At 56.4% G+C, this 23,723-nt stretch overlaps 1 protein-coding gene and 1 long non-coding RNA gene across 5 annotated transcripts; one reads left to right on the forward strand and one right to left on the reverse strand.

Moving 5' to 3' along the window:
• Nucleotides 1–1,209: 1,209 nt before the first annotated feature.
• LOC308548959 lies at nucleotides 1,210–3,543 on the reverse strand. Of its 2 annotated transcripts, XR_013997691.1 has the most exons (3): nucleotides 3,402–3,543; nucleotides 1,836–2,074; nucleotides 1,210–1,425 (listed from the first exon to the last, which is right to left on the reverse strand). It is a non-coding gene; the product is annotated as an uncharacterized lncRNA (long non-coding RNA). The 2 variants fall into 2 exon arrangements; XR_013997692.1 differs by lacking the exon at nucleotides 3,402–3,543 and having other exon boundaries at nucleotides 1,836–2,289.
• On the forward strand, nucleotides 2,374–14,045 carry AMPD2 (adenosine monophosphate deaminase 2). Of its 3 annotated transcripts, none has more exons than XM_081121144.1 (18): nucleotides 2,374–2,791; nucleotides 7,699–7,829; nucleotides 8,036–8,166; nucleotides 8,647–8,715; nucleotides 8,814–8,925; nucleotides 9,172–9,358; nucleotides 9,621–9,762; nucleotides 9,870–9,959; nucleotides 10,155–10,284; nucleotides 10,406–10,600; nucleotides 10,680–10,811; nucleotides 11,009–11,172; nucleotides 11,458–11,584; nucleotides 11,675–11,838; nucleotides 12,110–12,230; nucleotides 12,502–12,675; nucleotides 12,809–12,919; nucleotides 13,020–14,045. In XM_081121144.1, the coding sequence occupies exons 1-18, from the start codon at nucleotides 2,782–2,784 to the stop codon at nucleotides 13,227–13,229; spliced, it is 2,400 nt and encodes a 799-aa protein (XP_080977270.1). In that variant the 5' UTR covers nucleotides 2,374–2,781; the 3' UTR covers nucleotides 13,230–14,045. The 3 variants fall into 3 exon arrangements, with proteins under 3 accessions (XP_080977270.1, XP_080977269.1, XP_080977271.1); XM_081121143.1 differs by lacking the exon at nucleotides 2,374–2,791 and adding an exon at nucleotides 3,509–3,752; XM_081121145.1 differs by lacking the exon at nucleotides 2,374–2,791 and adding an exon at nucleotides 6,178–6,450.
• Nucleotides 14,046–23,723: the final 9,678 nt, after the last annotated feature.

The following is a 23,723-nucleotide window of genomic DNA, read 5'->3' on the forward strand; positions in this document are numbered from 1 at the left end:
AGGAACCATCTGGAGAATAGGCTAGGAGAGGAGGAAGCTGTGTTTAGAGCTGGGGGAAGATCCCAGAGGCACAAAGACAACACTGAGGCCCCAACATGAAAAAAGCCAAGGCTGCAGGATGACTCCCTCCTTCATTTCTCAAACATAGACACTGGACCCTCCCCCCTCCCCCCCCACTCTGAGATTCTTGCTGGTGTTGTGGTGGGGAGATTGATGCTTAGCTGTAATCAGGGCAGGCTTCCTAGCAGAGACAGTGTACCAGGTGGCCTGGGAATGGGGAGGGTTACAGGGTGAGGGATGTGTTGCACGTGGGACTGGGGAGGAGCATGAAGAGACTAGTGAACCGGTTTGTCTGGGTAGGGTAGAGGGCAGGGATTTTAAAACTATGGGCTGACTATGTAGGTAAATAGGTAGGCCGGTCTGAATTAAGGGGGAACTGTAAAGAGACCTGGCCCAATGCAAGATACCACCCCTTAAAACTATGTCAAAATTTGCATTTTATCAGAATATAGTTGACATTCCACGTGGTTACCTGGTGCTTGATTTTTTATTTTGAAATCTATTTTACTATTTATTGTCTTAAAATTCCTAAGGACTCCAAGACCACTTTAGTCTGGGGTTAAGACCCAGGAGAGTCTATTGGGGGTGGGGTATGGAGGCTATTAAAGATTTTTACAGACTTCGGTTTTTTTCCATTTCCTGGATTATAAAAGTAATGAATATTTTAGACAATTTTTCAAATGCAGCTAAGTATAAAGAAGAAAATAAATAAGAACCATAATTCTGCCACCGGCAGGTAATTATTTGTGAACATTTTGGTGTGTTTATTTCCTGTGCACATATGTCACAGTGAGGGCCATACAGTGTACAGATTTTAACATCCATTTTCCACCTCCCTAAGAAATTCTCCAAGAATAATTTTTAACGGCTCTATTTCATTGTACATATGTGACATAATTCGAACATTCCCTTACTGTTGGGCCTTTGCATGGCCGGCCCTTCTCTTCTGTGTGATAACCACTGCAGTGATTAGCAACTTCCTGTGTGTTTTGCCAGCAGCTCTTTTTAGAAGCGCAATTCCCTGGAAGTGGGGTTACTAGGTCAAAAATATGAATTTTTAAAAGATTCTTGATCTTCTATTACTAAATGGCTTTCAGAAAGATTATGTCAATGCTTATGCCCACCAGTATATGTGTTCACCAATTATACTCTTGCCTGCATTTGGACTTTTCCCCCTTAATCTTTGCTAATTCGGTGGGTGAACACCAGTGGTCTCTCCTTTTCTTCTGGGAGGCGAGCTTTCTTCCCCATGTTTATGGAGGCCTTGTTTTTTTTAGTTTGTCCATTGTGAGGAGCAGTAGGCAGGGATCAAGGGAGGTGACACCAGATGCAGGTACAGAAGAGGCTTCAGCGTCCAGATTGTGCCTGGGGAGAGAGGGGGAGGAGGAATTTGGCTGTGGGGGTGGTGAGAACAGGGAGGAGCTGGACAAATTGTATTAGTAAAACTGGGCGTGAGGGGCAAAGGGCTCCCACGAGGTGGAGAAATAGGAAAAAGACTTAACTGCTGCTAATACACTTAATTATGTTCAGTGAAGGCTTAGGGACTTTCCCCAGGGGCTTTCCTTTAGGTAGGCTTCTGGGCCACTTGGGAGTGAGGGTGCTGATGGGGTGGGGTGCCTGCAGTCCCCAGAACAGCCCAACACCCCCCTTCTTTGTAGGCTGCAAGGGGAATCAACCTGTGGGAATGTTAATAGGGAGTCAACCCCGAGGCCAAAGCAAGCATGCACCAATATTAACGGGGTGGTAACCACAGGCCAGGTGTTCTAAGCACTCACATTGGCTCTATCCTCAGGGCCACCGTAGGACAGCAGGGTCTCTTACGCTCACTTTACAGACGAAAATAGAAGTTCAGCTAAGTTAGGTAACCTTCCCCCAGTCAGTCAGGAAGTAGGTGGGGGAGTCTGGAATGGAACCCAGGCATCCTGGCCACAGAGCCTAAGCTCTTAACCAGCAAATATAGAAATAAACGTGGGAAGGGGAGCCAGAATGCAGGGCACACCCTGCCTCCCGACGCCTGCCAGGAGAAAACAGACACCCAGAGTGAGAATGCCGGGGGCAGGCGCTCTGCTAAAAGCGAATCCCGGGCGGCTAAGAACCGCCACCCTCCACTGGGCGCCGACTGGGTGCCGCAGGGCCGGGGAGCGAGGCGGCGCGACCGCCCCGGCCCAGCTGCGGAGGAGGCGGACGCCCGAGCTCGCCCCAAACCCGCGGGGCGGACCGCCGAGGGGCAGCTGCCCACGTGGTGCGGGGCAGAGAAAAGCTGGCGGGGGCGGGGCCGGCCGGGGCGGGGCGGGGCCTGGGGCGCGGGGTGCCAGGTTTCGGTGGGGTCGCACCTGTTGCGTAACGAGCCCGCGATCCGGCTGCGGCGCGCGGACCCCGGGCGCCCCGAGAGTGCGCAGAGCGGCCCAGGCGAGTTCCGGGTCCCGCGCGCCCGGGAGCACGTGGCCTGCCCGCCCTCCCGCCTCTCGAGTGCGGGGCTGGGGCGGGGGTCTCCCTGGCCGGTGCAGCGGCCGAGGTCCGCGGGGGTCCGCCTCCTGCCGGCCGGCGATTTAGAAAGAAACAGCCTGACTTTGCGCATCTCGGTGCCGGGGCAGGGGCTCTTGGAGGGACTTGGCCGGGGTCTGGGCTCCAGCCCCCCGCCCCCTCCCTCGGGACCCGGGCTTCCCGGCGGTGCAGACCCCGGCAGGCAGCCTCCCCGGGCCCCCTCGGGGCTCGGGCAGCATGGCCTCAGGTGAGCGTGCGCGTCTGTGCTGGGGGGAGGGTCTCTGGGACGGAGTCGTGCGGTGGCCTGGGCGACCAGAGGGTGGGGGTCTCAGCGCAGCCGGCAGACCTGAGGAAGGCGGCCGCCTGCCCCTGGGGAGGGCCCGGGAGCGCTGATCCCGAGTTTGGAGCCGGAGGGAAGAGTCGGAAGACACCGGGTCCCTCTTCCCCAGACCCCAGAGGAGCCCCTGCCTCCTGGCCTCCCTGCCTCCCCGCCTTCCTAGAAGGCGGCTTCTGCCAGGCAGCGGAATTTTCCCAGGACAGGCCCCTCCCTCCCGGGCCGAGGTTCTCGGTTCTACCCCATCCCCCCGGAGCTGGGCGACCCTGGAGCTGGGGTTCAGAGAGAGAAGAAACAAACGGGGACTCTGCCCCGGAGGGGCTGGGTGCCCAGGGACTGCGCCCGCGCCGAGCCCGGTGTGCCCCGCGCTCGGGCGGGATCCTGTGGGGGGGTGGTGTTTCCTCCCGGGCTGGCTGGACCGGCTAAGCCTGGACTTTGAGTCCTCGCTCCCGAGGGGGCTCGTGGGGCGCCGGCGCCGGCCCGTCCCCGGCTGGCTCGCACCCCCGCACCCCGGCCTACTCACTCCTGGGATGAGAAGGGGAGGCGCGGCGCGGCGAGGGACAGGGGCGCGGCGAGCGCGCTCGGGCGGGATGGCGCCCCCCTCGCGGAGGTTGCCTAGACAACCTCAGAAATCGTGGCCGGCGCCTCTTCCGCCGGCGGGGCCTGGGCTTCCTGCACCAGTCACTCCCGCGGCGGGGCGGGGCGGAGGAAGGGGTTGGATGTGGCAGGGGCAGGCCCAGCTGCTGCGGCGCCGACTCCCCCGCCATCGCCGCGGCCGGAGCCATGGCATCCTATCCATCGGGCCCAGGCAAAACCAAGGCCAAATATCCCTTTAAGAAGCGTGCCTGCCAGCAGGCCTCCTCCGCGGTACCAGGTGAGTGTGTGCATCCTGGCCGGGGCACTGGCTCTGCTCCACCACTTCTCGCCCTGGCCACTGGACCCCTCAGAGGGAGGCCCCTTCTGCACCCCCTCTGCGGTGATGCTCCTTTGTCCTTGTACCCAGTGACAGCTGGCATGGGAGGTGGTGTGGGCAGAGAGGTGGGGTGGAGGGTGACAGTTTTCTGTGCCAGGGACGCTGCCCTCTGTAACGGGCAGTGGATGTGGGTGTGGGTGCAGCAAGAGGTGTATTTGCACACGTGTCAGCATGCGGATGTCTTAAGACTGTTTGTATAGGGAGTGTATGAATGGAGTGGGGGGGGTGTGGGAGTGACTGGGAGCCACTGGCCACCCTGCTGGCGGCTGGGCCTTTGCCAGGCAGACTCAGGCTGTCTTCCTGAGGCTAGTTTCTCTTTCTAGGACCCCAGATCTCAGACCTCCTCACTGGGGGCGTCTGATGTTGGGGCACACTCATTGCTGCCGGAGTCCCAGGGCTGGGGCTCAACTGCATGGATTGTTTGCTGTGTGCTCATTTCTGGTCTGTCTTGTGAGCTTCCTCAGAAGTATGGGGTGTCCTTGGGCCGGCCCGTGCGGCGCTCAGGCTGGGCCTGTTGCCATCTCTGTGCTCCCGCACCCTTTGGTTCTGCCCCCACTCTGGTAGGCATCTCTGCACCATTTGGAGCAGGCAGTGTGGTGCCGCTGTGCCCAGCTCCAAAGGGATCTGTTGCCTGGGTTTGTGCTTCCTGAGAGATCACCCTGCCATTTGCTGTCCCAAGGCCTTGCAACTAAGGAAATATACCCCTACTTTGGTGACCAGGTCAAGCCAGCCTCTCCCCCTCAGCAGCTGTCTGTATCTGTAGCCTGGTCATCCACCTTCAGTGTTTTCTTAGGACAGTGAGGATGCTGACTTGAGGGTCTGCGTTCCCTGTGCTCAAGTCTGTGCAATCCAGAAGGTGTGTCCCCTGGGGCTAGTTCTGTGTACCTTGGGGTAGTCACATTGGGGGAGCATCTGCTACTTGTGGGTCAAAGCCTTGGGTGCATCTCTGCCTACGGAGGCAGTCATTGCAGTAAGGGAGGGGCTCCTGGTTAAGAGGGTAGAAAGGATGCCAAGAATCTTGGAGTTGGTGGGAGTGGCTGGCCTTTGGTTGTCCCCACCCCCGTGAGAGCATGTGTGCTGTGTGGTATGGTGGCTCAGACCCTGGGAGAAGGGACCAGCAGGCAGCTGGGTCCTCCAGGCCTGGCCTAGGGATTGCGGAGGTTACTGCCTATCTGTTACCTCCAGTGGACCCCGCCACCCTGTGCAATGGCCTGGCAGGCTGGGGGTACTGCTGGAACCTGTCTGGTCACCCAGCATTTCTGTGGAAATCCTGGGCCACCGTGCTAGGAGAGAAGGTTGAGATTGGGGCCTTTGACTCAGCTCCTGCTGACCACTAACAGACCACCCCTGGAGGCCTGTGGTTGGCCTCCCCTGGAGGGGTTTAGAAGTGGGGAGTTGTGTAGGGGCAGCGTTCTTGGCAAGCAAGGACCTTAGGCTCTGTCTTACATCCTGGGGGTGGAGCAGGTGCCTGTCTTTCCTCCTCCTCTTGCTCTGCCCTTTTCCAAGTTAGAGATAGTGTCACCCGCATCCCCACCCCTGCCAAGTTCTGTTCCCTTGATGTCGTTCACGGTTCAGTTGCCTTGGCCTGCGCTGGGCCCAAGAACTCCCACCCTCCCCTGCGTGTGGGACATGTTTGGAGGGTCCCAGGAGTTCATAATCGCAGATTATCGTGTTTTACAGAATACTTGCAGAGCCGTATCTGTGAGCCTTATGGCAGCTGTGGCTAGACAGGATATGACCCGCCTATCGCCCCATTATAGACAGGACTTGAAGCCTCAGGAAGTAAGCGGGAACAGAGTCAGACTCAAGTCCTCCAAATCCTAGTCACTCTTCTCCCAAACCTCTCTCTCCTGCCTGGAAATTTGTCCCCAGTGATAGGCTTGGAACTGGGGATTGGAGGTCTAGGGAGCCATGAACCAGCCCCCTGGGCATCAGGGAGGCTCAGTGACTGTTCCTACCGGACTGAGCTACTTCCCTGGCTGCCAGTCAGCTCCTTTCCCAGGCAGAGGCCCTGTCTCTCCTGAGGGACCCCGTAGGCTGGGCCCCAAAGGACAGTGGTTAGGAAAGCAAGGCCGCCGGGCAGAGGAGGCTGGCCTGGGGCTGCTGGGTGTGGAGAGGAGGGCTGCTCGTCCCCTTTTTTTGCCCCCCCTTCCTTTGGGCATCCAGGTCCCACCCACTCACTGTACCCCAGGGCAGTGCATTTTAAGGAGGCTTGGCCCCTCCCTGCCAGCCTTTCTTGCCCATATCAGCCCACCCTGCTCCTCCCCCTTGGGGGCCCCACTTGGGCTGCACCCTGGCACTGTAGCGGTTAAGGCCCTGGTCATTTCTAGGATTCCTGTTATCCCCAAACTTGGATGCTCCTTCCCTGGATTCCTGGGCTACCCTGAGCTCCCCCAGCCCCCTGCTCACCGGCATCCCAGGGTCTCCCCTGCACGCAGCTGCACTTGGTACAGCCCGTGCCGGCCCCTGAGCTGTCCTGGGGGACTGGCTGCAGCTCCACTCAGCAAACAGGCTGGCAGGGGCACAGGCCTGCTGGCCACTCAGCAGTCAGGCCGGCAGGGGACACAAGGCTGCTGCCTGTGCTGCCCGAACTCTGCAGGTAGGACCCAGCCAGGCATGAGACGAGTGGGTGCTGGGTCCTGGATCAGGGGCAGGCACCTCCCCTTCCCTTAGCCCAGCCTTGGGACTCTGGGGCATTGGGGAGTCGGCCTGGAGACTTTGAGGCTCTCTGCCTGGGCAGAGCCTCCAGTCTGTCCCTCAGCCTCGGTGTAGAGGAGGAAGGGGTGCTGGAGAGGAGGACCCCCCCCCCCCCCAGAGCTGTCTGGGAGAGCCCAGTGGGTGTGGGGAGCTTCCTGCTGGGGAGGGTGGGGCTGGGGAGCCCAGGGAGTGTCCTTTGGGTGGGCTGGGAGCTCAGGCAGCCCCTCTAGACTAGCAGCTCCAAGACCTTTCTTGCCAGCCTCCTAGTGGTGCAGCTGAGTTCTGCCCTCTGTGGGGAGACCCTGGTCTCTGACATTCCCTTTCCCTGGCCCTTCTCGGGGCCTCCGGCCCAGATCCCAGGGCCTCTGAGTGGCGCAGACTCTTTGTGGCAGCTCCCTTTAGAGGGGCAGCCAGCAATGGGAGGGGCAGGCTGGGGCCAGGCCACATCTTGGCAGCCCTGGGGTCCTCGGGGAGAGGCCAGGCCTCCAGGGAGGCGGTAGGGTTCCCGCTGCCAACCACCTCCTCCACAGCCTCACCTCTTCCCTTGAGGTCTGGTCCCCAGGTCAGAGCTGGGTGGCAGCTGTGGCTTCTGTGCTCTGTGAGTCTAGGACGTTGGGTGTGGGCCTGGCCCTCCGAGAAGAGGAAGTGCTGATCCAGAGGCGTGTCTGACCCTGGACCACTGGCCTGGAAGCTTCCAGCTAGGGATCGCTGGCTTTGGCCACCAGGTCCTTGCTGAGCTCTGGGGCGGGCGTGGGCGTGTGTGTGTGTGTGTGTGTGTGTGTGTGTGTGTGTGTGTGGACACACTTGTGCCTGCCTGGAGGAGGTACTCACGTAGAGGTTCTCATGGCCCGAGGGGGGTGCCCCTAGTCCAGGATTCAGATTCTGATTCCTGGAGTGAACGAATCGCCTGTTCTAGCGGCAGACTTGGGACTCCTACCCCCAAGCCTGGCATGGGTGAAGGGTCCCCGTGCTATACTGTGAAGGTGAGGTCCTTAGGGAGCCGCACGCCAGCTCACTCACTCCTCAGCCTCTGAGAAGGGCTTGCCCACTTCCCAGGGCTGGCCTGGGGCAGGCAGGGGCTCAGGGCTTCCCGCGTACCCCTTCCGGTCCTGCCTTCCACCTTTTGACCCTGGTGTCACTGTCTCCACAGAGGCTCGGGGTGGGCTGGGGGCCCCTCCGCTGCAGTCCGCCCGATCCCTGCCAGGCCCCGCCCCCTGCCTCAAGCATTTCCCGCTCGACCTGCGCACGTCTATGGATGGCAAATGCAAGGAGATAGCCGAGGTATCCCCTGGCACCTTATCCTGTGTCTCCAGCGCTGTTCCCATGCCGTCTCTGCTCCCCATCCCCTGACTTTACGCTTGGCTGTGCCCTGACCCCTAGCCTCTCCCTGGTTCCCCAGCTCCTGCCACCCTCACCTCCCCAGACTCTGCAAGGGAGGGCCCAGGGCTGAGGGCTAGGCCACACTGATCCTTCCTCCCTGCCACCAGGAGCTGTTCAGCCGCTCCCTGGCTGAGAGTGAGCTCCGTAGTGCCCCATACGAGTTCCCCGAGGAGAGCCCCATTGAACAGCTGGAGGAGCGGAGGCAGCGCCTGGAGCGGCAGATCAGCCAGGATGTCAAGTGAGCCCCAGGCCCAGAGCCCTGCAGGCAGGCAGCCTCGGGTGGGGAGGCACAGCCAGGCAGCTCTGGGTATAGGACAGAGCCATGCTGCCATGGGCTTATGTGGTGGGGAGGGCCACAGGGTAGTCTGCCTGCCCAGCATCCTTCTGTCTCCATTGGATGCGTTAAGAGCCCCATCTCTATCCCTCTCCCACCCCATCCCTGTTTGGGGCCCACGCGGAGGCAGTCTAGGGCAGTGGGGTGGGGCACAGACCTGGGTGCCAGGCTGCTGCTGGGTGATGGGGCGGCCTGGAACAGGGTGCCTAATGTCTGGGTATGCCTTCTCATCTCTGACTCGGGGCCAGAACAGTGCCCACAGCATGGGCTCTACAGCCCCATGGGGACCATGGTGACAACATACACCAGCACCTAGCTTGGACAGGGACCTGGGAGCACGGGCCGCCCCTTGTCATCTGCTGACCTCTCACCCTTCACCTCCAGGCTGGAGCCAGACATCCTGCTTCGGGCCAAGCAAGACCTCCTGAAGACAGACAGTGACTCAGACCTCCAGTGAGAAGGGCAGAGGGGAGCGGGGACACTGGGAACACTCTGCTGGGGCCTGTCCCACTGCTGGCTTCAACCCCTTCCTTGCATCTCCCTCTCGGTAGGCTCTACAAGGAACAGGCTGAGGGGCAGGGAGACTGGGGCCTGCGGGAGCGCGATGTGGTGCTTGAGCGGGAATTCCAGCGCGTCTCCATCTCCGGGGAGGAGAAGTGTGGGGTGAGTGAGTGGGCAGGGCCGTGGGTCCCAGCAGGCTCCCTCAGTTTGGGAAGCTGGGGGTAAGGCTAGAGAGGGCATTTCTCTCTCTGGAAGCTGCAGGAGCAGAGGGTCCAGCCAGGATCTAGTTGACATGCTGGGAAGAGACAGGGCCGAGCGTTTCTGAGGTCAAGGCCTCAGGGAACAGGTGAGAATGATCCTGGCCTGGGTCTGAGACCAAGGACAGTTATCACACATCCTTGTCTGCAGGTGCCATTCACAGACCTGCTGGACGCTGCCAAGAGTGTGGTGCGGGCCCTCTTCATCCGAGAGAAGTACATGGCTCTGTCCCTGCAGAGCTTCTGCCCCACCACCCGCCGGTACCTGCAGCAGCTTGCCGAGAAGCCTCTGGAGACTCGGACCTACGAGCAGGGCCCTGACACCCCTGTGTCTGCCGGTGGGACCCCCAACCCTGCCTAGCTCCACGTGCTCGGTGCCCCGGGCTTCCTGAGCTCAGAGCCTGGGAACCTCTGCCTTGGCTGCTTCTCCCCTCACCCAGGCTCATGCCAGCCTCCTGGCTCGGGGGTGGAGGCAGGAGCGGGATCTAGCCATCCTGCTGGGGCCTTGCTAGCTCTGCCCCTCTGCAGGGCCTGTGGGTGGGGTGGTGCGTGGTGGCCCTGAAGAGCCCTGGCCCTGACTCCATTCTCCCCACCCCGCAGATGCCCCGGTGCATCCCCCGGCGCTGGAGCAGCACCCATATGAGCACTGTGAGCCTAGCACCATGCCTGGGGACCTGGGCTTGGGTCTGCGCATGGTGCGGGGCGTAGTGCACGTCTACACCCGCAGGGAGCTCGATGAGCAGTAAGAGGGGGTGGAGTGTGCTGGGGGGAAGCTGTGGGGAAGCTGCATTGACTGGGGGACTGCAGGGCTGACCTGCTCTCCTCACCCAAGCTCCCCCCATGTACCAGTTGCCCAGAGGTGGAGCTGCCGTATCCCGACCTGCAGGAGTTTGTGGCTGACGTCAATGTGCTGATGGCCCTGATTATCAACGGCCCCATGTGAGTCCCTGCCAGTCCCCTCCCAGCCTGGACTCTCCTGCCCCAGAGACCTGCTAATTGTCTCTCCCCACTTCAAAGTCACTTGAGTCTTAGACTTGTCTGCTGTCCAGCGTCCCCGTGGCAGCCTCAGCCCTGTGCCCTCCCGGGTGCCTCCCCACAGGCTCTGAGCCCCCTGCCTGGTTCTCGTCCTGCCAGAAAGTCGTTCTGCTACCGCCGGCTGCAGTACCTGAGCTCCAAGTTCCAGATGCACGTGCTGCTCAACGAGATGAAGGAGCTGGCCGCCCAGAAGAAGGTGCCGCACCGGGATTTCTACAACATCCGAAAGGTGGGTCGTCCCCTGGGGCCAGGCCTGCGCCTCTGCCATCTTCCCCCCTGCCCAGCACCAGGCAGGAGAGGCCTCCATCCTCCCAGCCTTGCTGGACCCAGCAGCCCCTGTTCCACCGCAGGTGGACACGCACATCCACGCCTCGTCCTGCATGAACCAGAAGCACCTGCTGCGCTTCATCAAGCGGGCGATGAAGCGGCACCTGGAGGAGATCGTGCACGTGGAGCAGGGCCGCGAGCAGACGCTGCGCGAGGTCTTCCAGAGCATGAACCTCACCGCCTACGACCTGAGCGTGGACACGCTGGACATGCACGCGGTCTGTCCCAGCGGCGGGGGCTGAGGGGCCGGGGCCGCACGCAGGCTGGGGTCAGGGGTGACCTGCCCGTCTCCCCCAGGACAGGAACACCTTCCATCGCTTCGACAAGTTCAATGCCAAATACAACCCTATCGGGGAGTCTGTCCTCCGGGAGATCTTCATCAAGACGGACAACAGAGTTTCTGGGAAGTACTTCGCTCACATCATCAAGGTGAGGAGGTGTGGCTGCCAGGGCCCAGTGTGGGGCAGCGCTCCCCCTGCCTGAGCGAGAGCCCGGGTATCTGGGGGCTTCTACGCTGGGGGAGGAGGGCGGGTCGGAGGCATGAGGCGGCCTGGCCGAGCACACCTGGTAGTGGATGCAAGGACAGGGAAGCCTGAGTGTGACAGCTGCCCCACACGTGTCTCTAGGAGGTGATGTCGGACCTGGAGGAGAGCAAGTACCAGAACGCGGAGCTGCGGCTCTCTATCTACGGGCGCTCGAGGGACGAGTGGGACAAGCTGGCACGCTGGGCTGTCATGCACCGCGTACACTCCCCGAATGTACGCTGGCTCGTGCAGGTGCCCCGTCTCTTGTGAGTGTCCTTAGGGGTGGGAGGGAATAGAGGGGGCAGAGTTCAAGGGGCCAGGGCCTGCCTCCTGCCCTCCTGGGATGGCTGACCGTCTCCTGTCCCAGCTGAGTCCTCTTGGTAGAAGAAGGGCCTTTCCTGCTTCCAGTCACGGTCTGGCCCACCCGGCCCACCCAGTGTGGTTCACAAGTGCTCTGTGATCTCGTGCCAAGCTCTGGCCCTTCCTGGCCTGCTGGTGCCTTCACACCGGCCTGACCCGCACGCTCCTGTGTGCCCACGTCTCACCTGCAGTGATGTGTACCGTACCAAGGGCCAGCTGGCCAACTTTCAGGAGATGCTGGAGAACATCTTCCTGCCGCTGTTCGAGGCCACTGTGCACCCCGCCAGCCACCCAGAGCTGCACCTCTTCCTGGAGCATGTGAGGGGGTGGCGCCCGGCTGGGTGTGGGGGAGACAGCCTGCCTCAGGCCTGGTGGCAGCTCCCGGCCTGACCCAGGGTCCCGTGCCAGGTGGATGGCTTTGACAGCGTGGATGACGAATCCAAGCCCGAGAACCACGTCTTCAACCTGGAGAGCCCCCTCCCCGAGGCTTGGGTGGAGGAAGACAACCCGCCCTATGCCTACTACCTGTACTACACCTTCGCCAACATGGCCACACTGAACCACCTGCGCAGGTCAGGCTCCGCCGGGGCCGCCACTCTGCTGGCCTGTCGTCTCACCTTCTCACCCCCCACCCAACGGGCCTGCCCTGGGCTGTGCCCGCAGAACACTCACCCACCTCTTGCCCCACGCATGGACCTGAGGGTCATTTCTCTGCCCTCGGGGCTCCATGGCTCTCACCTCACCGCCAAGAACCTAGCCCTGCCCCTTGTCACAGGCCCGCAGTCCCAGGGTGGGGGCTCGGAGCCCGGCGAGCCGGGAGCTGACTGTCTTCGTGCCCCCCAGGCAGAGGGGCTTCCACACGTTTGTGCTGCGGCCGCATTGCGGGGAGGCTGGGCCCATCCACCACCTGGTGTCGGCCTTCATGCTGGCCGAGAACATCTCGCACGGGCTGCTTCTGCGCAAGGTCAGGGCTGCACCCCCAGCCTCCTTCCCCGTTGGCCCCCTTCCTCCCGACCCCTTGGGCCCCTGCAGCAGCTGATCCTCCTCAGCAGCCCTGTCTGGACTGCTCCACACCCAGTCTCCACACGGGCCCCAGCTTGGATTCTGGCTGTAACTGACCCTCCACAGACCAGGGGACTCCCCCCTGCGCTACTGTGGCCTGTATCCCCCAGAACCAGGTGTGCTCCCCAGCCCTGAGGCCACCTGACCGGCCCTCCCTCCCTGTTGCCCGCCAGGCCCCTGTCCTGCAGTACCTGTATTACCTGGCCCAGATCGGCATCGCCATGTCCCCACTCAGCAACAACAGCCTCTTTCTCAGCTACCACCGGAACCCACTGCCCGAGTACCTGTCCCGAGGCCTCATGGTCTCACTGTCCACTGATGACCCCCTGCAATTCCACTTCACCAAGGTAAGAACCTGAAGGCGAGGACACCCCAGCTCTGAGGTTTCAGGGCTGGTGCTGCCCCCTGCTGGCGGAGGCCCTGGGGAGGGATGGCCGGCAGGGCCTGGCGCACGTGTCTGAGGGAGCCTGGCCTGTGCAGGAGCCGCTGATGGAGGAGTACAGCATCGCCACCCAGGTGTGGAAGCTCAGCTCCTGCGACATGTGCGAGCTGGCCCGCAACAGTGTGCTCATGAGCGGCTTCTCCCACAAGGTACGATCCCCTTGCCCTCCCCACTGGGAAGGTCCCAGGGTCCTGGGGCATGGCCCCTCGGAGCCGGCTGCAGCCTGCCCGCTACCCTCCCCCCCTACAGGTGAAGAGCCACTGGCTGGGACCCAACTACACAAAAGAGGGCCCCGAGGGCAATGACATTCGCCGCACCAACGTGCCAGACATCCGTGTGGGCTATCGCCACGAGACCCTGTGCCAGGAGCTGGCACTCATCACGCAAGCCGTCCAGAGTGAGATGCTAGAGACCATCCCAGAGGAGTCAGGTCTCACCATGAGCCCGGGGCCTCAGTGAGCCTGGCCCACGTGGCGCCCCACATGGCGCCCCACATCTCAGCACCGTAGCCACGTTTCGTCCTTGGACCCCTCCCACCCTGTGCGGTCTCTGCATGTGTCCATTCTTTGTCCTGTCCTGCATGTCTCAGACCTCTCTCTGTCTCTGTGCCTCCCCGGAGTGTGCTCTGCCCTTGCTTGGTTCAGGCGGCACCCGATGATCCCAAGTTTGAGGGCTGCCCTGTCCCAAGATCCTCTGAAGTCTGGCTAGGGATGGTTGTGGGGGGCTGGCCCCTCCAGCCTTTGGAGTCCTGCCTAGGCAAGTCTGAGCTTTGGCCAGGGTTGAGTTGAGCCCCTCGTCTTGTTTACGTAGCTGAAGTTTAAGGTGGGTCCTGTACACTTCTGCTGTGGGCCCGGGGCTGTTGGGGGCTTGGGGGGCTCCTGCAGCTCTGCGGTGGGTGGAGCTGGGCTGAGAACAGGTGCAGCCGTGACATCCTGGACTCAGGCCCCGGAGTGTTGGCTGCTGCCTCTGCCTGTCAGTGCCTGGCAGCCTTCTCCGTCCTTCCTCCGGTCCCTGTGCTCCGGTGTCTGCTTCCTGTGCCTCTGGGAGGGGCAGTGCTGTGCCATGTCTGGGGCCGCTGCAGCTCGAGGGCCCTGGATCTGCCACCAGCCCTCGGCGTGGTGTCCCCAATGTGGTCCCTAGAGTTTCGACCAGACCTGGATCCTGGCTGGTCCTGTGTTGTTGTTTTTTGGACTGAGGCCTTTGCTGTGATATGCAGTGTTTCATACAATCCCGTCTTTCCTAGTGCATGAGAAATAAAGATTATTTAAGTAATGAGGCAGGTGGGTCTTTGTTGGGAGAGGGCGTGCGGGGTGGGGGTGGCTGAGGTTGGGACCAGGAACTCTTCGGATGGAGGGGAGCGACTGGCTTGGCTGATGTATGTGCACTTGGAAGCTGTGGGAGGGTGAAGAGCTCTACCGGGGACCCATCTGCTGTCCCCAGGCCCTCGTTGAGCCTGCCCCCTCTGAAGGGGACACTTTCCATCTACTTCCAGCCTCTTGGAGCTCCTGGGAGATGTGGGAATGTGCACTTACAAGCAGGCCTAGGCCCATGGTCCTCAAACTCTGCGTCGGCATCTGGGGAGAGCTTGTTTAAAATTCCCTTTCCAGGCCTCACCCTCTGATTCTGATTCAGTGAGTGGAAGGTGTAGCCTGGAACTCTAAGCAGCTCGGCTTCTGTCCTGTGTTTAATACACAATTTCTAGAGCACCTCCCAGGTGGAGAGTAGAGTGTGCCCTGTGCATGCAGGGTCCTGGGTTAGCACCGAGAAGCCTGTCGCTGCCGGTGCTGAGTGGGGTGAGGGACAGGCTGACTGTTTTGGAAGCAATTAGCCCTATTACTGTGTGAGCCTGAGTAATTGAGGGCCTGGTGACGAGCTGGCTTTCTCCTCCCCTTCTGTCAGCTTGCTTGGCCCAGTCTACTGCGTCTGTGCCAGCTACGTCCTGGCATGACACTCCCCCAGTGTACCTGGGGAAAGGCACTCCTGATGCCCCTGCCTCCTGAAGGCCCCTGGAGGGCCAGGCTCCCTCCTGGCCAAAACCCAGGGTCCTTCAGTGTCCAGAAGGCTTCTCATTGATTTCTTGTAGCCATTGACATGTCAGAACTGAGTGTTAGAGCTGGATGCAGAGCTAGAGACTGTACAACTCTGGCTGATTTCTGTTGGGGAAACAGGAGGTGCAAGTGGCTTGTGGCAGAACCTGGACTGGAAGCCAGGGGAGCTCAGCGTCCAGGGCTCCTCCACCCGACGCTGGGCCCCCTCTGCCTGAACGATGCTGCTTTTCCAGGTGAAGGGAACTTATTTTCAAGGAGGTCTATATACTTAATAGTAAAACATGCTGTGTCTTCTCTTCATTTGTAAAATGAGGGAGCAGGATTAGAGGATCTTTCTAAAAGGTTCCTTGAAGGGAAGAATTGCCTGTCTCATGTGCCACACTTAAGACAGCAAGGATTCCATATTTACTTACTGAATTTGTCATATGGTGGAATCCTTTATGCCAGTGTCTCATCCTTTGTGCAGTCTAATCGGTGTTGAGACCCAGCCCTAAGAACGCTACCAATTTCAAGAGTTTCTTAGCGAACTTCCCACTATTTTTTTTTTTAAACAACTTGCTTCTGGATTTTTTGGTTCTCTGAAATATCTCTTTCAAACATTTTTTGAGAGAAAATAATTTTTAAAACAGTAAAGTCAATATGTTTTCCTATCTGAAAAGAAAATTTTCATTCCAGAAATTTGGAAAGTATACAAAAATTGGAACAGCAACAACAACAGCAAGCCCACTCAGCTACCAATAGCAACAAATATTTACTGATCATCTACATACCTGAGATATAAGTTTTTAAATATTTATATATTTCAGTTTTTTAAAAGGCATTTTTGAGTTGAGATAAATGTATAATTTTGTGGTTTTAAAATATTTTAACATCTTTCCATATTTCATTACAATGCTATTTATAAATTTTAATTACTGTTTGCTGTCCTAGGCGAGCCTCGCCATAACTTACCATCATAGCTCTTTTCGGTTGAGAACAACAATGGCCTAGTGAGGGACTGTGCACTCCGGAGCCACACTGCCTTCTGGCTATGTGACCTTGGGCAAATTCCTTCCCCTCTCTGGGCCTCCAGGGGATAGGGAGGATCCAAGTGCTCTGGCTTCTATCCAGGGGCCATGGCTGACGTCAAAGGCCTGGAAAATGGTGAGGACCTGAAAGAAAAACTTTGGGGGCTGCAAAATATGACATGGACAATGTCACAATTGATAAGTGTTTAACTAAATACAGTTTAACGAAAGCTGTTTGTCAGCTTTAATCCTTGTTAATTTGGTGTCCACAGAAATGTCATTCTGTTTGAAAACAATTTGTAAATTGGGTTTTTGGCAATAGTTCCAGACTATGCAGGATGATTGAAGAGAAATCATAAGACCAAGAAAAAAAAAGGGGGGAAATCTTAGCCAATAGTAAATTAAGTGAGTTACTTACTCATCGTGAAGTAATTTCCAAAGCAAATTCATAAAAGCCCTTTTACGTTGAAAGCCAAGAAGAGTTACATTTAATGAGGGAATGTGGGTGCATCTTAACTTTTGTTCCAAGGAGGGTGGGGCCTCGGAGAATCTGAGGCCGGGCCTGCGAAGGGCTGACCGCGGCCCTGGCCTCAGTCCCCCTGGCCCAGTACCCTTTACCCACCTGCCTCTCTTGGAGGCCAGGGCTGGGTCCGATGGCGTGGGAGGCTGGTTCTGTGATGCTTAGTCCAGTATTTTGCTCCCTGTGGCACCCAGTAAATAGCACTGGCAGGGAGTTTGGGGCCCAGAATTTCGCCATCCGGGATAATGATGACAATGGCCAACCTTTATTGAGTGTTTACCATATGTCAGGCACTGTTTTAGAAACTTTACATGTCTGATCTTCTTTAACCCTCAAATCACTCCTATAAAGTGCATGCTGTTATTATTGCCATTTACAGAGAAGGAAATGGAGGCACAGAGAGGTTAAGTAACCTTCCCAGGGTCACACAGCTAGTAAGTGGTGGGCCCAGGATGTCAACCTAGAGGTCTGGTCAGAGGCAATGCTCTATCTGTTGTGCCCCACTCTCTCTTCCTTTGTGTTCTGTGCACAAGGTGGCCAAGGGCCCATCACGGCCAGGCAGGGTGGGGCTGGTCCCTCAGGTTGTAAGGGGGGGGGCTAGGTGTGTCCTGGGCCTCACCAGCCCTCCCAGTGGATTTCCACATGTAGGACATCCTGATTGCGGGCGCAGCCCTCAAACATGGTCAACAGCCCCTGCTCTCTAGGATAGACCCCTGGGGCTGCTGTGTCTCTCTGACCCCGTCAGAGTTTGAGTCAGTTCTTTACCCCTGCTTCCTGGCCCACCTCTGCCAAGCCTAAACCTCCTCCGTGGCTCTCTGCCAGTGCCCCACCGACACCTCTTCTTCCTGGGGTTGTTCCTTGATTCCTTACTGCCTCTTGGCTCCTGGGTAGAATTATTTTCCGCCTAGAGACTGTTTGCTACTCACGTGGCCATGACAGATTCGACCCTAAGTGCAACCCCTTCCCAAGACTTAGGGAAAGCCGAATGCCTTCTACCCTCGCCTGCCCCGAGTCAAAGACAAACCACTATCGTCACCTACCCCCAAACTGGAAAGGATGGCTTTTTCTTTTTTAACATTAAAAAAAAAAATTTTTTTTAAATTTAATGCGCACCCAAGGATATGTTTATTGATTTTAGAGAGAGGGAAGAGTGAGACATTGTCAGAGAGAAGTACCCATCTGTACACACCGCAATTGGGGATCAAACCCATAACCTAGGCATGTGCCCCGACCAGAACTAAACCCGCAGCCTTTCCGCCTACTGGACGGCACTCCAACCAGCCACACGGCCAGGCAAGGATGATTTTTCAATAGTTGTCTCTGGGTCAACTAGAGACGCATAGGGAGGAAATGCAGCCTCCAGCTTCACACCACACACAAGGCTCAACTCCATACGTCCTGGGTGAAAATATAGGACATCTTGATGACCGAGGTGGCGCCCAATGGTTGGACCCTCTCATGCGGACAGAAGCGTGTCCCTTGCAGGATCGGGAGTAGGTGGGAGCTGCCGGGGGTCTGTGGGAGGCCTGGGGGTGGGTGTGTGGGTGGGGTTCAGCCTCCGAGTGGGCAAAGCAGGCCTTCCCCAGGCGGGAGGGACCTGGCTGGGCCTTTCTCCGCCTGAGAGCTGCAAGTTTGGCCAGCAGGGGGCGCTGCTGGAGCGCCCGTCCCCAGGAATGGGATGGAGGGCCTACAACAATACCAATTACTTAAACTTGCAGCCCTCCTGGTGGGCAGGCAGTCTAGTAAATGCGGGATAGTCGGGGTTCACCAGCCTCTTCACAGTGCTCCCATGGCCAGAGGACCCCTCGGGGCTCCCCTCCCATTCTTCCTTTGCCTGCACCCCCTCTAGGGTAGAGAGGGCAGTGAGGGTGCCTGGCCAATGCAGAGAGGCTGGACCCTGCAGCTGGTGGGCTGGGCTTGGCCTCCTTGCTGAAGGTTTGGGACCCAGGATCTGAAGTGTGTCCTGACCCCTCCGAGCCACAGCAGTTCCCTTCCGCCAGGTCTGCATCTGCTTCCTGTTCGATTGGGCAGTTCTCAGCCAGGCTGGAGTGGGCCTGGAACCCCAGATCCCCACTGAGATCCCTCCCTCACTGCCAGTCCCATGGGGACCCCCCTCTTGCTCCACCTCTGGCAGAGTCCCCACCCCCCAAGCAGACACCACCGCGGCCACCATGGCTGCCTGGGATTCCTGCTGCTCCCACCCCAGGTGAGACCTCTTGAACTCATGAGGTACAGCTCCTGTCTGCTGGGTCCAAGCCTATAACCTGCGCCGAGCTCCTGCCAGATCCAACTCACTGCCTCCCCCACCCGCCCCACCCTTTCTCTGCACAACTTCCTTTGTATTTCTCTGTATTTAGAGGTTCACTAATCTCATGCTGTCCAAAAACCCAAGTGTTTATTACAAAGGGCCTTGGTAGCCCAGGGACGTGTTTTGAGCCCCAGCGTGCTGTTACAAAGCTCTCCAGCACATTCTCTCTGGTGTATGGGCCCTTTCTGGCATCTCTGTTGCCTTGTTTCCACCACTGGGAGTGTGTCTAAGGTCTGCCTTGTGAAGTTGTGCCTCTTGCCGATAATGAGCACAAAGGCCACAAAGTGCTCTAAGAAACGTCCACTGTGCTTGGCACCGAGGGCCTCTTGCTCGCTGCCAGGTTTGTCTAGTATCAGCTCCCGCAGTGTTTGGGAACAGTCTTGGATTGTTGTTGGCTTTTCCTGTCCTGCGGCTTCACTCTGTGGGAAGTATGGTGTCCTGGGTAGAGCCTTGGGGTTGACTGGATGGAGTCAAATATACCTTTGTGACTTAGCTGTGTGTCCTTGGGCAAGTTACTTAGTTTCTCTGAGCTTCAGCTTCCTGATCCGTAAAATGGGGGAAGAAATAAGTAATTCAGAGAGATGTTTTGAGAATTCAGTGAGAAAGTCTATGCAGTAGGCACATAATAGGCACTCAATAAATATTGGCTGGGATTATTAGTAAAAGCAAACAGACCCCCTTTTTTAAAGAGGAACAGCTCTTTCCTGAACGCATTTGTCCTGCTTAAACTGACTGCTAAGAAGTAATTGTTTCTCAAGACACCCAGGAGCAGAGGCCAGGGAGAGGGGATATTGTTGGGTGCAGGGGAGATTGGCTGCAACTTGGTGCTAGGGACCTGCACCCTCAGACAAAGAGGGAGACGCCGATTTCCAGCTTCTGCTGGTTTGGGGTGCTGAGCCCTCTGTGTGGGCAGGGAGACGCAGAGGCAGTATTGTTCTCAGAGGAATTAGCTAGAAAGAAGGCCTGCAGCCAAATGTGGAATCAAGTCAGAGAATAGCAGAGCTTCGAAGAACTCAGAGGCCCCACAGCCAGGCGCACGCTTGTTGAACATTTACCGTGTGCAAGGTGCTCTTCTAAGCTCTTTTCATGTGTTAGCAGATTTAATCCCCCAAACAGCCCCCACTGAGTGAAAGCTTTGTGAAGCCTGAGCTTTGTCTATTTTGTCCAGGGCTGAGTTTCACGAGACACGTATTAGATGCCTGATAAGTTTGGTGGATGAAGAAGCCCCGTGAGGCGTGGATATACCATTGTGATTGGAGGAGGGAATGCAAGTACAGAGAGGTGAAGTAACTGGCCCCAGGTCCCCCAGCTGCTGAAGGGCAGAGTGCAGGACTCAAACCCAGGCCACAGTGAGAAGCTGCCTTCGAGCCTCGATGCCAGCCGGGGCAAGGTTCGAGCCTCGATGCCTGACCAGGTTCTTTTCCTTCTCTGATCTGCTTGCTTGCAGCTTTTCCTACCGTGGCCATCTGTAGCTATTTGTATAACTCAGAGGGACTACATTAGGGGCGCTTGGCTCTGCCCACTATTGATTTTCCAACTTCACAGAGTACAGCATTCATGTATTTCAGTAAAGGGTCTGATTTGCAAGTTTTCAAACTCTTGTTTTTTCACAGTGACGCAGGTGCCAAAGAGAATCAGATTTCCAGGGTTAAAGTCCTGTGGATTTACATGCTACTGGAAGTCCTTCAGTGCGTAGTTAGTGAGCATGTGAGAAACGGCTGAGGGTGTCTGAACAGGCCCTTCCTTCCAGCAGCCCGGGAGGAGTTACCCCTAGAGAGAGAACTGGGAAGGGAAGGGAAGGGAAGGAAGAAGGCGAGCTGAGAAAGGAGTGGCCTCCGGTGTGGCGGGGCCTCTGCCTCTCCCTCCGCCTGCCCTCCCCACACCACCCTCCACTTCTCACTACTTCGCCACTGGCCTTCCCACCACAGGCTACTTTTCTGCTTTACCCAGCAGGGACCAGACGAGGCCTCCTGATTGCAGGCAGGCAGGGAAGCTACAAAAACACAGTTACTAAACATCATTTTAATTTGTCATTTCTTAAATCCCACTAGAGTCACAAAATATGCAAATACCTTTGGATGATAATGCATGTCTATTGGTTTGGGCCTTCTGAAAATGTTTCCATACTGTGAGATAAATGCTCATGAGAAACAGCTGGGCGGTTTCTAACCTTTCCTCTGAGTTTTTGTGTGTAAAGAAAACAAAGACAAGACTGGTTACTCTAATTAAAGATAATAATTTGTGTCAGTTAATTGTGCAGCATACAGTAATTGCAGCGAGATACAGGTATGTATGCAGAAAAAGATGTGATTTTCTGTTTATTTAGAAAAAATTTTATGGTTTATTCAAATGGTCCATTAATATGATACATATTCTGTTATTTAATGTACTGATAAGTTAATTACATTATAATGCTATGATTGAAAGCTTTAGAATATTATCTGTTTTATGTTTATATACTTATATATGTCCAAAACATACAAATAAACTATTAATAGATCCTTTACTACAATCTGCTACAAAGGAGTATACTTAGAATTTGGGTCTTTTGTTACCGGGAAACCCGGGTGGGCCTCGGGATGCCTGCTGCTGTATCCAGTTCCAGGAGGCAGGGGTGAATCATCTAAGGCGTTTATTGAGAAGGCCACCAACCAAGAAGACAGGGAGCCTACGAGCATCCCAAACCTGTACCGTAATCCACTGTTCACAGCTGCGCCACCTCCTTAATTGCTTCAGTCCGGGATCGAGGGGAGTTCAGGGTGCAAAGGCCTAGGAGAAAGACGCTAAGGGAAAAAAACTTAAATCCCTGCTTACAGAAGTATTTGTGTTCCACAATTTTATAAGTAATATAATTACATTTCAGATTCACTCAGGTGCTCAATCTTTGGAAATTATAAGTGCCCCTGTCACTTTCATGTAAAATATTTTATGCCCAGGTTATTAGAATTCCTTTTCTTTATCAAATGATTCTCATAACTTTCAGTGCTTTTCCTACACCCTTTAAATCATTTTGTTAGAAATTCCCTTGGATAGCCCCAACCTAAACTCATTTGTTTGCAGACCTAAATGCACGCTCGACATGTATACCAACCACTCCAGAAGGTCCGTCAGCTCCAAAGACTAAAGTATTAGCCCTCACCCAGGCCTGCCAGCTGGTAAAAGGGAAAAAAACCACAAAAAACAAGCACATAGACTTGTAGTGCATGTGCTTGTGGGGTAGTCCTCGAATTTGGAGTGAAGAGTTTTCGAGATTGGACAAAACATAAAGCTCGAGCTGACCGCTCTGCTACTCAGCAGCATGAACAAAGACAGAGCCCGTTGCTCCCCTAATCACATGCAAAGCAGAGGCCCTGGAGGAGTTCAAAGAGGCTGTTTTTAACTGTCAGAGAGAAACCCCTGATTTGGAAAAGTGGAAACATTCAGAAGCAGGAAAGGCCGCAGAAAGATAGTTGACTCACCATCAAATCATTTCAAGTGGAGGTCAGCGAAAACGTTTCATGATAGCACTTGTAAGAGCAGCGACTCACGGGCAACAGCCTTCAACACGGGCGGGGCAGGTAGACGTATTGCCAAAGAGGTTTCAAAAACAAATCCTCCTGCCAATGATCCTGGTCACATGTAAAGGTGAGATTGTTCAAGGACCAAAGTCTCCAGGGCGCTTCATTCTCCGAAGGGACTTCGTACTAAAGCCTCTTGCAGTGGATTATGAATAAGTTCTGGTCATTTTCTGTTTTTTTTTTTTTCCTCCGAGTAGATGAACACTTTATCTTGCCAGAGGGCTATGGCTCTAACTGTGGCAAAAAAAAACTTGCCTGATTCTGTTTTCCAACCTGGGGAATTTCCATTTATCTCTCTAATAACGACACTCGTTTTAATGGTGCTGCTATTAAGGAGCTCTGTAAACTTTGCCTTTTGCCCCTAAACCTTCCTATTTTTATCATGCACAGTCCTTGGGAAAAAAAGAGAGAGAGCTAATGAGATGCTAAATGCTGAAATGAGCAAGCTCTGGATATTTACTGGTCCTTTATCAGTCCTTTGCACAATTTTCTCCCATGCTCTGGGTAATCAGAGTTGATTTACACAAAACAAACATCCTGACACCCTGTATTCTTTCCAGATGACAGAATTTGGCTGTGACTTTCCTCAAAGGCGGGCAAAGAGTGAAGTACAATGTGTATGCAATTCTGTGTCTCTAAAATAAAAAATCGAATCAGTGGCTCGGGGAAAGCCCCCATTACAGGGGACACTGTCCACATGATCTACAAGGGAAAATCCAAAGTCCGGTTTCAGGGGGCTATTTCTTAGAACATCCTCCAAGGAAGTGTTTCAGAACCCACCAAAATGAGGCCCGCCTTCCCTTCCTGAGCCAGGCTGCACCTGGATCCAACGTGAGGGATGTTGAAGGGCTCCCCGCCCCCTTTACGTCTCCACTGCCTGTGAAAACCCTGCCCTCTCCCAAAGGCTTCTGGCCACTCTGAGGGATGCCCTCCCTGGAGGCCTCCGACAGCGCTCAGCTGAGCTCCCCGCAGTCCCCAGAAGGCCCAAGCAGTGTACTCAGGCTCAGGGCGGTGGATTCTCTTCCCCCTTGTCAGCAACAGCAAGAAAGTACATGACCATTTGATTCAGGTAAGCATTTAGGATCTTCTTTATCTCAGGCACCAAGATCCCCACACTTCCTTGAGACACTGGGTGCTGCTCAGATCATTAAGGGCATGTGGAAATGTGCACATGGACTTCAGGACCCCATGTACCGAAGTTGGTCTCAATTCTGAAGCCCAAGAAAAGCGGCACAAACATGCTCTCAGCTGGAGGGAGGCTCGGTGTGGGGGCAGAGGGCCAGCCCCCCTCCCCCCCCATCTGAGTGCGCCTTCCAAGGTGACTCACACCTCCCTCCCTTAGGCTTTCTGACCTCTCCCTCCTGCGTCTGAGGCACGTGCAGAATTCCCTCCCAGCCCCGCCAGGCCAGTGGCTCTGCTTTGTTGTTGACCTCACGCTCTGGACCAGCGCCATCCAATGGAAATACGATGCTCTCCACCTGTCTAATTTTAAGTGTTCCAGTAGCCACATTAA

This window comes from Miniopterus schreibersii (assembly GCF_964146895.1).
Source record: "Miniopterus schreibersii genome assembly, chromosome: 19".
Classification (NCBI taxonomy): domain Eukaryota; kingdom Metazoa; phylum Chordata; class Mammalia; order Chiroptera; family Miniopteridae; genus Miniopterus; species Miniopterus schreibersii.

Bases quoted from the DNA above. Each gene is read 5' to 3' on its own strand.
- AMPD2 (XM_081121143.1), top strand. From the start codon at position 3,662: ATGGCATCCTATCCATCGGGCCCAGGCAAAACCAAGGCCAAATATCCC. The intron at 11,585-11,674 runs GTGAGGGGGTGG...GTCCCGTGCCAG, and splicing joins TGCACCTCTTCCTGGAGCAT to GTGGATGGCTTTGACAGCGT. The intron at 12,920-13,019 runs GTACGATCCCCT...CCCCCCCTACAG, and splicing joins TGAGCGGCTTCTCCCACAAG to GTGAAGAGCCACTGGCTGGG.